Source organism: Mytilus edulis, chromosome 3 (genome assembly GCF_963676685.1).
Source record: "Mytilus edulis chromosome 3, xbMytEdul2.2, whole genome shotgun sequence".
In the NCBI taxonomy this organism is placed as follows: Eukaryota; Metazoa; Mollusca; class Bivalvia; order Mytilida; family Mytilidae; genus Mytilus; species Mytilus edulis.
Window position 1 is genome coordinate 10,148,079 of NC_092346.1, and position 10,608 is coordinate 10,158,686.

At 33.3% G+C, this 10,608-nt stretch overlaps 2 protein-coding genes across 2 annotated transcripts; one reads left to right on the forward strand and one right to left on the reverse strand.

Moving 5' to 3' along the window:
- The first annotated feature begins 3,345 nt into the window (after positions 1–3,345).
- LOC139515777 (probable 2-oxoadipate dehydrogenase complex component E1 homolog) lies at positions 3,346–5,694 on the forward strand. The gene is made up of 4 exons (XM_071305468.1): positions 3,346–3,692; positions 4,264–4,327; positions 4,928–5,013; positions 5,468–5,694. Exons 1-4 carry the CDS (start codon positions 3,534–3,536, stop codon positions 5,567–5,569), a joined length of 411 nt encoding a protein of 136 aa, XP_071161569.1. The 5' UTR covers positions 3,346–3,533; the 3' UTR covers positions 5,570–5,694.
- Positions 5,695–9,397: 3,703 nt separating this feature from the next.
- LOC139515026 (uncharacterized) lies at positions 9,398–10,333 on the reverse strand. Its single transcript, XM_071304586.1, has one exon. It carries the CDS (start codon positions 10,331–10,333, stop codon positions 9,398–9,400), a length of 936 nt encoding a protein of 311 aa, XP_071160687.1.
- Between the last annotated feature and the right edge of the window lie 275 nt (positions 10,334–10,608).

Sequence of the window (10,608 nt, forward strand, 5' to 3'; positions counted from 1 at the left end):
CCAATCAACTTCAAACTTAGTACACATATTCTCTCTGCTATGATCTTTCTAATTTAATTGACAAATTAGATTTTTTATCCCAGTTTCATGGTCCACAGAACATAGAAAATTATAGTGCAAGTAGGGCATCAGTGTACTATGGACACATTCTTGTTATGCCCCACCCACGATAGTAGAGGGGCATTAGGTTTTCTGGTCTCTGCCTCCATTCCGCATTCGTCTGTCCGTCCGTCCGTTCGTTTGTCTGTCTGTTCAGCTTCAAGTTTAATTTTTGCATCAAGGTTGTCCATTAAACTTCAAACTTAGGACACATGTTTTCTATGATATGATCTTTCTAATTCAAATACCAAATTAGATTTTTACCCCAATTTCACGGTCCACTGAAAATAGAAAATGATAGTGTGAGTAGGGCATCAGTGTACTATGCATATGGACACAGTCTTGTTTTTCATAATATAAAAGGAAGTACACATTAAAAACACCAATACAGTTTACCATGATCCCCTATACAGTTTTGTGGTACAGTTAAAATACTGTTTGGTGAATATGGGCACACATTAGAAAATTAACTATTTATTCATTTTGAAGAATTGATTTTCTTCCCCAGGAATAAATTACCTAAGCAAACCATAAAGAAATTTGGGTCCTCAATGCTCTGTACTTTATTTGGCCTTTCAACTTTTTTTATTAGAGCGGCACCAATAAGTATTGGTAGACAAAAAGGCATCTGGCGTTCAATATTTAAGCCTGGTATCTATGATGAGTTTATTTCTAACCTAAATGTTATACCTGTTGTTTGAAGATATTTCAAAGAAGGTTCACTGACAGTCAATCTCATAAACATGTTTAACCCCGCCGCATTATTGCGCCTGTCCCAAGTCAGGAGCCTCTGGTCTTTGTTAGTCTTGTATTATTTTAATTTTAGTTTCTTGTGTACAATTTGGAAATTAGTATGGCGTTCATTATCACTGAACTAGTATATATTTGTTTAGCGGCCAGCTGAAGGACGCCTCCAGGTGCGGGAATTTCTCGTTACATTGAAGACCTGTTGGTGACCTTCTGCTGTTGTTTTTTCTATGGTCGGGTTGTTGTCTCTTTGATACATTCCCCATTTCCATTCTCAATTTGATCATTGATATGATTGAGATTGTTAAAATGATTTATTTAATCTTATTTCAGTGAAATGGTTATTACAGAGCGACTTAGTGATGTTATTACCTCATGGTATGGATGGAGCAGGTCCTGAACACTCATCTTGTAAAATTGAAAGGTTTCTATAGGATATATCATAAGTTCAAGGTCATTTGTGTTAAAGGTCGAGGTTAACAAAATGGTTACTACAGAGTTACTTATCAATATTATTACAACATGTCATGGAAAGAACAGGACATGAACACTTATAATGTAAAATTGATAGTTTTTGTCGAGCCTGCAACTTTTGTTGTAGAAAGCTCGACATAGGGATAGTGATCCGGCGGCGGCGAATACGACAGGCGCCGCTAGCTCACTTCTTAAAAGCTTTATATTTTAGAAGGTGGAAGACCTGGATGCTTAATACTTTGTATATAGATGCTTCATGTTACAAAGTTTCCGTCAGTCACATGTCCTTTGCCTTGACCTCATTTTCATGGTTCAGTGACCACTTGAAAAAAAAGTTCAAATTTTTTGTAATGTTGAATTCTCTCTTATTATAAATAATAGGATAACTATATTTGATATGTGCGTACCTTGCAAGGTCCTCGTGTCTGTCAGACAGTTTTCACTTGACCTCGACCATATTTCATGGATCAGTGAACAAGGTTAAGTTTTGGTGGTCAAGTCCATATCTCAGATACTATAAGCAATAGGGCTAGTATATTCAGTGTACGGAAGGACTGTAAGGTGTACATGTCCAACTGGCAGGTGTCATCTGACCTTGACCTCATTTTCATGGTCAGTGGTTATAGTTAAATTTTTGTGTTTTGGTCTGTTTTTCTCATACTATATGCAATAGGTCTACTATATTTGTTGTATGGAATGATTGTAAAGTGTACATGTCTAGCGGGCAGATGTCATGTGACCTTGACCTCATTTTCATGGTTCAGTGGTCAAAGTTAAGTTTATGAGTTTTGGTCTTTTTATCTAATGCTATATGCCATAGGTCAACTATATTTGGTGTATGGAAATATTTTATGATCTTTATGTCAGTTGCGCAGGTTTTATTTAACCGTGACCTCATTTTCACGGTTCATTGCACAGTGTAAAGTTTTTGTGTTTTGTTCTATTTTTCTCAAACTATAAGTAATGTGTCAACTATATATGTTGTATAGAAGCATTGTTAGCTGCCTGGCATGGTTCATCTGACCTGGACCTCTTTTTCAAGGTTCATTGGTCTTTGTTTAGTTATCTTGGTTAATGTTAAGTTTATGTGACAGTTGTAATAAAGCTTAGCTTTATACTTAGGACTATCAACATAATACCAATGATTAGTATAGAAGGCGAGACATTTCAGCGTGTGTTCTCTTGTTAAAAATTTATATCATAAGATCAAGGTCATTTACGTCAAAGGTCAAGGCTTGTAAATGGTTATTACACAGCAACTTATTGATGTTATTACAGCATGTCATGGATGGAACAGGACATGAATACTTAGAATGTAAAACTGATAGTTTTTAAAAATTGATATCATAAGATCATGGTCATTTATGTCAAAGGTCAAGTTTTGAAAAATGGTTATTACAAAGTGATGGTATTACTCCATGGTATTGAAGGACCAGGACCTGAACACTCATCATGTAAAATTGAAAGGTTTCTACAGGTGATACCAAAAGATTGAGGTCATTTATGTCAAAAGTAAAGGTTTGTAAAATGGTTATTAAAAAGTGATTTAGTGACAGTATTACATCATGGTATGGATGGAACAGTACCTGAACACTAATCCGGTAAAATTAAAAGGGTTCTGGTATTATCAAAAGGTCAAGTTCATTTATGTCAATGGTCAAGGTTTGTAAAACGGTTATTTCAGAGTGACTTAATGATGTTACGACAAATGACATAGATGGAGCAGTACCTGAACACTCACCAGGTATAATTGAAAGGTTTCTACAGGATAATTCATAAAGTCAAGTTCATTTATGTCAAAGGTCAAGGTTTTTTTTCTAGAGAATTTAGGACATCTGAATTTTTGTAAAGAAAATTTGAAAATTATAAAAAATATGTTTTTACCAAGTAATTTTTACATTAATTTTAAAAAGAAATGTACAGTTCAAAGTTGTGTGGCAGAGCCTTACATATTAATCTAAGATAAAGATGTTGAGTTCAGTGACTTCTTTTGTGCTAATTTTATTTTGACACAATAAATTACAGGCAACAGACAGTAGTGAACACAAAGTAGATGGAGACACTGCAACCTTCAGGTTGTCAACGCTACAACTCCCGCTCAGTACTTCCATCTTCTCAGACGTCAGGTGGTTCGGAACTTCAGAAAACCTTTGGTGGTGGTAGCTCCTAAAACCATCTTACGTTTACTTTCAGCAACCTCTACCTTAGATGATATGTTACCTGGAAAAACATTCTTACCTGTGATTGGTGATAAGAAAGTGAAAGGTGACAAGGTCAAAAAGGTCATTTTCTGTAGCGGAAAACATTTCTATACATTGGATAAGGAAAGGGAAGCCAGAAAGTTAGAAGATGTAGCACTTGTTAGAATAGAGGTACTTCTAAAAAGTAAAATCAAAGAAAATTCAAAATGGAAATTCCCTGATCAAATGGCAAAATCAAAAGCTCAAACACATCAAACAAATGGACAACAACTGTCATATTATTCCTGAGGTGGAACAGGCATTATTTTAAGTAGAAAATGGTGGATTAAACCTGGTTTCATAGCAAAGAAACCTCTCACTTGTATGACATTCGCAGCAAATATCATTACATTGACAATGATGTGGATCTTTGTTGGAACAAAACAAACAGACACAATTGGCAAAAAAGCTGGGGTAATGCAGACTGAAAACTATGATTCCATTTTTTGAGAACTTTTCTTTTTAATTATGTGGTTTGAAAAAAAATTCCATATAAACATGTATTTTGTATTCAATACACAAGAAGGAGAAATTCATACACTAGAAATGATTTTGACCCTGATTTTCCAGTAATTGAACCTTTACACATAATAGAGGTAGTGTGCCATTGTGTCCTACACTGTATTGACACATATTGTTATGTTTTTGATATATTTAAACTACTAATTGAGAGAACTATTTTTGTATATGCTTTTCATTGTAGAGTCTTTGTCCATTCCCAGCAGGGGAAATTCAACAAGAAGTAACCAAATATCCTAATGCTACAGGTATATTTTAATTATTACAATTTATGCAGCAATGATTATTTTTGAATTTGCATAATGTTAAAAGAAGGTAGTATAAAAAAGTATTAAAAAAAGTCATAATCAAACAGATTCAAGATGTTAATTTGATTACTTAACAAAGTTCTCCCTCAGAAAACAGTATTTAGCATCAAACGAAACACTAAGATAATTCAATACACCTCATCCATATTTGGAAATCTGTCCTAGTTAACCTGAGAATCTGCTCCGTTTGAACTATTGACATCATACAACAATCACTTTTCCATTGTGACGTCAGATATTTGGTATTATGACTCCAAAATTTATTGGAACCTTTGTGATGTCCAGTAATGGTGGACAAATAGCAATACAATGTATGGAGATATACTATATATGTCGATCATCAAACACCAAACAATATATGCCATTTCTAACCTCAAATTGAGTATTATGACACCTACTGTTAGAATGATTGATCGATAGTTGATTTACACTGCAGCAGCACACAAGGTTACATCATAACCACCTAACAGTTAGAAGAATATTTTACAGTAATTCAAGCAAGAATTCTTTTTTACCTGGATATTCATTGTTGTTTTTCAGATTTCCTTTGGAGTCAAGAAGAACACAGGAATATGGGAGCATGGACATTTGTCTCTCCACGGTTTAATAATTTAGTTGGATGCCAGGTTTGTTTTAAAATATATTTGTATACAATGTAATTAGTTCCAAGAAATACCTCTGAATCATTTCAACTGATTGGTCATTTGATAATATACCAGAAATAAATAAATGACAAACATATTGCTTAAAAATACATTTTACATGTTGGACGGTATTTTATAGAAAATAATAATTTCAGTTTTGTATTTATTACTTATTATTAGCTGGAGACGTGAATTAAACAGACAAAAAAGCATAACGAAATGGATAAAATTTAAAGAGAATAATGGTTATAATAGGGTGCTAAAATTTTAAAGAAGAAAATTTTAAAGAATAGACTATTATGAACAAAAAAAGAAGTCTAGAGAAAAATGTAGAAAAATGGTTAATACAGAAATTAAGAACCACCATCCTGAACCTATTTCTATGTCACTTATAAAGAGGACTTTACTTACTGAACTTATTTTTAATATATTGTAGTTACGGTATGTTGGAAGAGATCATTTAGGTTCTCCTGCTACAGGTATTGGTGAAGTACATAGACAAGAAAGTATACAAATCATCGAGGACACATTTAGTTAAGGAACAATATGTATATGTATGCTTATGTACAGCATTAATGTATATCTGGGATATCAACGTGTGTTTATATGCAAGTTTTGTAATTGACCATTGTGATAAAATTACCGGTGTATACATTACATCACAGCTCACTTATACTTCGTTTTACCTCTATCCATCACATGCAACGATGTATTTTTGAATTGGAGTTTGATTTGTTTCATAAGAAGCTTACAAACTTTGACAGGATTTTCGGTTTAAGACATCAGAATTTTAGGCCTCATCTGTGATCATAGAAGAAAATGAAGTCTGAAACCTAGCATTTCAGTCCATAGTTTTTCTATAAGGATTTTATGTTGCATCAGAATTGTCTCTCATTTCTGGAGTTGATAATATAGTAATATTTCACTTGTTATGACTTTCACAAGTCTTATGAATATCACAAAGTATTGCAATATTATAAAAAAGAACAATTGGTATGATTGCCAATGAAACAACTCATCACAAGAAACCAAATGACACAGAAATTAACGGCCTTCAACAATGAATCCCATACCTCATAGTCAGGTATAAAAGGCCTCAGAAAAGTCTATAATAAAAACTGTCCTGATGTAGCTGTACAACGTGAGTTAGATTGTAGTTGGAAGACCTGCCAGAAGTATTGAAGATAAAGTCTGTCATAAGAAGCGCTGCTTTGGGGTATTTGCTGTACTGATTTGTAAGTTTTATCTTATCTAGTGTTCATTTTGTATTTTCAAAAATTTGTCAGTGGTTTGCTCAGTTTTGTTGTTTTGTATCATATTAATCAGCTGTGATATTTTGTCTTATACTGAACTTTAATAAAAGAAAATAAACAGTTTTTGAATCATTAATGTTTATACCCAAAAGACGGTTATGTGATTCATTGTAAAACATTGTAAGGGTGCACTACTCATGACTGGATGTTTTACTTTATATTCAAAATTTTCATCTCTCCTTAAACTGTTTGATATTTGAATGGTCATTCATCCATTGCAATATGCTTTGCATAAACCGAAACCATATTTTTGGGGGTTTAGAATTGTGGTAATTCTAAAAATTTGCAAGCTCTGATAAGACTTAGTCAAAGTACAAGTCCTTCACATGCAGTGTTTTGTATACTACTGTTGCCTTCATTTATGAAGAATTCGATATGAACAAGATTCTACCTTTAAAATTAGAAGCCGCAGATATGAATAATACTAGATTCATCATTCAAACAGAATTAGATGTTGATGTCTGAAATACAATTTAACTGTTACCTTTATTTCTTTTTAATAAGTACCTCATTACACCATGAGAAGCAGAAAACATATAGAATTTCAACAGAAACAACAATTGGAAAGTGAAAATGTGCCTGGATCAAGGTTTTTAAATTGTATTTAAAAAAAAACATGTCCTCCATGTGCGATCTTTTTTATCTGGTTCCAGACACATATTTGTTTTACCATTGTTTGTTTTAGGAAATACTATATGTGATGTGCTTTTCTTTGTGTGATGAGTGTATAACAGTTTAATTGTGTGTTTTAAAGTCTTAATTTTCATATGTTTATCATACACAGAAACACTGAACCTGATTGAAATGCTAAATGACATTTGAGAGATTTCTCTCCATTGAAACTTCAAATTCAACGACATTTTTTTTACAACCGTGCTAGAAGTACCAAGTGGAAATAAGAATCCTCATTTAATCGGACATCAATATCTGATTCTGTTTGAATGTGAGATTCCTCAGTCAGAATGACGAATCTTGTATTATTCATATCTACGACTTCTAATTTTAAAAGTAGAATCTTGTACACCTCGAACTCTTCATAAATAAACGCAACAGTAGTATACCGTTGTTCAAAAGTCAAAAGAAAAAAAAAATCTGGGTTACAAACTAAAACCGAGGTAACAACATCAAAAATAAGAGGAAAATAACGAAACAACAGAACACTCAAGTGCAACAAAAAAAAAAAAAACCAACAACAATGAAACATTAAAAAAGACAAAAGATAAAAAAGGGTTACTATTCAAACTCATACAGCCAAAACAGATTGACAATGTTATCGCAAAACATGAAAAGACAGTAAACCAAAAACAACAACAAACATTGAAGCCTGCGCAACATGAACCCCACCAAAAAACCGATCACATGTTGCACCTGTCCTGTAGCTCATGTAAATACTTATCTGGTGATAATTCTAATCCGGTAGAACACATCAAAGAAGGACAAGAGGATTGGATTGTGGTCAAAACAATTGGAGCATATCCGTCACCGATATTCCATAACTGTCAACCAACTCGTCATGGCCTTCGTCAAATTTTCAAGAGATAATTTCAACTCTCCACTTTGTTTAATAGCTGCTTTGTAAGCAGCAACCTGCTATCAAGGGAATTATGAAGGAAACACATTCTCTGGAATAACTTTTCAATTTTGAGGCGTATTTTCCATATACGAATGCTCCTGTGATTTTGCTAAATGAAATCATCAGTTTTGTTCTCAACCTATTATCATTTTCATTTGCTAGATGTAAGTAAATGTATTAGGCAAACTAAACTGTACTTAAATATTATTCCTTATCCTTTTGTTTTATCAAACTGTAACCCAACACTTGCAAAGCGTATTCCAGCTTTCTAACAGCTCATGACGATTGAGATAAAGAGACTACACGAATAAATCGATATAAATATATTCGTTCCCATATCTTGATAACAAAGTTTCTTTCTAGTTTGACAACTTAGTGATTTTTTGTGACATATTTATATGTTTTCATAGTGATTAAGATTAGAACACAATGTGTTTCAAAACGTTATAGAATAACGACATATGCATATTTTGAAACTCATGACGTCATGGTTTTACTTTCAATTTCACAATTCCCAAATGTGACAAATTTTACATGTTTTTAAACTTAACTTTGCAAGAAAGTCAACGGCTTTTTCTCATCATTTTTTTTTGCGAAAACATATATACTAAGTGTTTACATATTTTAACCAGATCAATGACCTTAACTGGACACTTCATTTATGAGTTTATCCTAAAACTCCTGTCTATAGATGGACTGGTCTATGATGAGCGAACTCCTCCCAGTCAAATGAAATAAATATTAGTATACAAGTTCTTTTGTTTTCTCTATTTTACTCGACACAATCATCATTCCCTTTTCTCTGTGTATGTCTATTGAGACAGGATAATTTATTTCATCAGCTTCTGATAGTATTGTCTGACATGTTTTACCATCTGGAGATACTATAACGATTCTGCTGTTTATTCGAGACGCTATATAAACAAAGCCATGCTTGTATAATGCAATTCCTTCTGGACTGACAATGTCATGATGCTGAAGTGTCCACAGTGGTTCTCCAGTTTATTTGTAGCAGCAGACTTTTATTAGAAAATAATACCGTAGATATTTCCTTGGAATAATGCAATAGATCCCACTTTTCCCATTTCTTCTAATATTGTATGAGACATGTCATTCAGATCCACTGTAGTACACTATCTACCACCACTACTGATGACCGAAGTTTTACCATCACTTGCTACTCCAGAACAGTTATGAGCAATTTTAATTGTTTGAATGATTTTATTCTTTTCTACATCGACCAGAACTGTCTGCTTTGCATATCCTAATGTGACGGCCACTGTATTATTCCTGAGGTAGCAGGCATCCCAAGGATATTCTATGAATGTTATTACATTTCTGATGAAGATGCCATTATTACCAAATAGCAGTAGAGCATGACTTTTATATTTAGTATAGCGATTAAGAGTTAGATATTTACCATTAGGTAATATCCTACAGACAGGTTCAGATTTCATATCTTCTGGAACTATCAGAGTTCTCAACATGGACGGTATAATTTCTTCGATTTTAGGTGGAAGTAATTCCTGTGCTTGATCTTTTCTTCCGGCCTTAACTTGAAGAGTTGATTGGCTGGTATTGATGTTGAACACACAAACGATTTGACCTCTTGTAAAATTGATTGCAGAGTAGATGAAATGGTTACCTCTAAGTTCTTTTCCTCAAAATTGTCTCCACATTTTAATTCATCTATGTATTTTGCTGCTTTAGATGTGGTTTTCTCTATTTCTCTCAGACCAACATACATTTGAAGCTCAGTTGCATATTGTGTCATTTTAGAAAACTCACTATGCAATTGGCTTATCTGAATGTCTTGTGTTTTCAGTTGTTGTAGTAAAGTGTTCATCTTAGATTTAAGGTTTGATTGCTTTGCTTCTATATCATCAAGAATTTCTTGTTCTAATTTGTTTAAGAAATCATCTATTAACTTCCTCATAGATCGAATTTTCTCAGCAGCTTTTGTTTTCTGACTATAACTTGTTTTTATCCTGTTGTTTAAATATTTTATAATCTCTTCTAAGTTTGCCTTCACATTTTTCAAATCTTTTTCAAAAAGTTGAACTGAGGCAGATGATTTTACTTGCTTAAGAATATCTGAGAGGGGTTTCAGGTCTTGACATTTTTTGTGTTTATCGGTGATACACGTGACACAGCAGGGACAAGCATGAAAAGACAGTTCGAACATCTTTTTGTGGTCTCTGCACTGGTTACTTATTTCAAGCATAAATGTTGGTAGTTTATAGTATTCTTTAGTTGACATTGTTTTATGGTCTTTAGATGTTCTTGATTTTGTGTGGTGTATTTCACAGCCTGTACAAAGGAACACCTCACATTCTATACACCATTTAACAGCTTCAATAGATGATCTATCATACTCATAACAGAGGGTGCAATTGTCCCTATCTGATGAGGCCATATTTTCTCTTTTAACTTCTGAAATATAGAGGAGAAAAAAAGGACTGTTTTGAAAAATATCAAATGATTAATGCAAACTGCACTATCACCAAGAATCAACTCGATTAAGTGACATAATAACATGTACTGACATAACATATATCATAACTGATATATAAGTTGACTTCTCCCATTGGTGACCTTCTGCTGTTGTCTGCTCTATGGTCGGGTTGTTGTCTCTTTGGCACATTCCCCACTTCCATTCTCAATTTTATTCTAATGGTTTTTATTCAGATT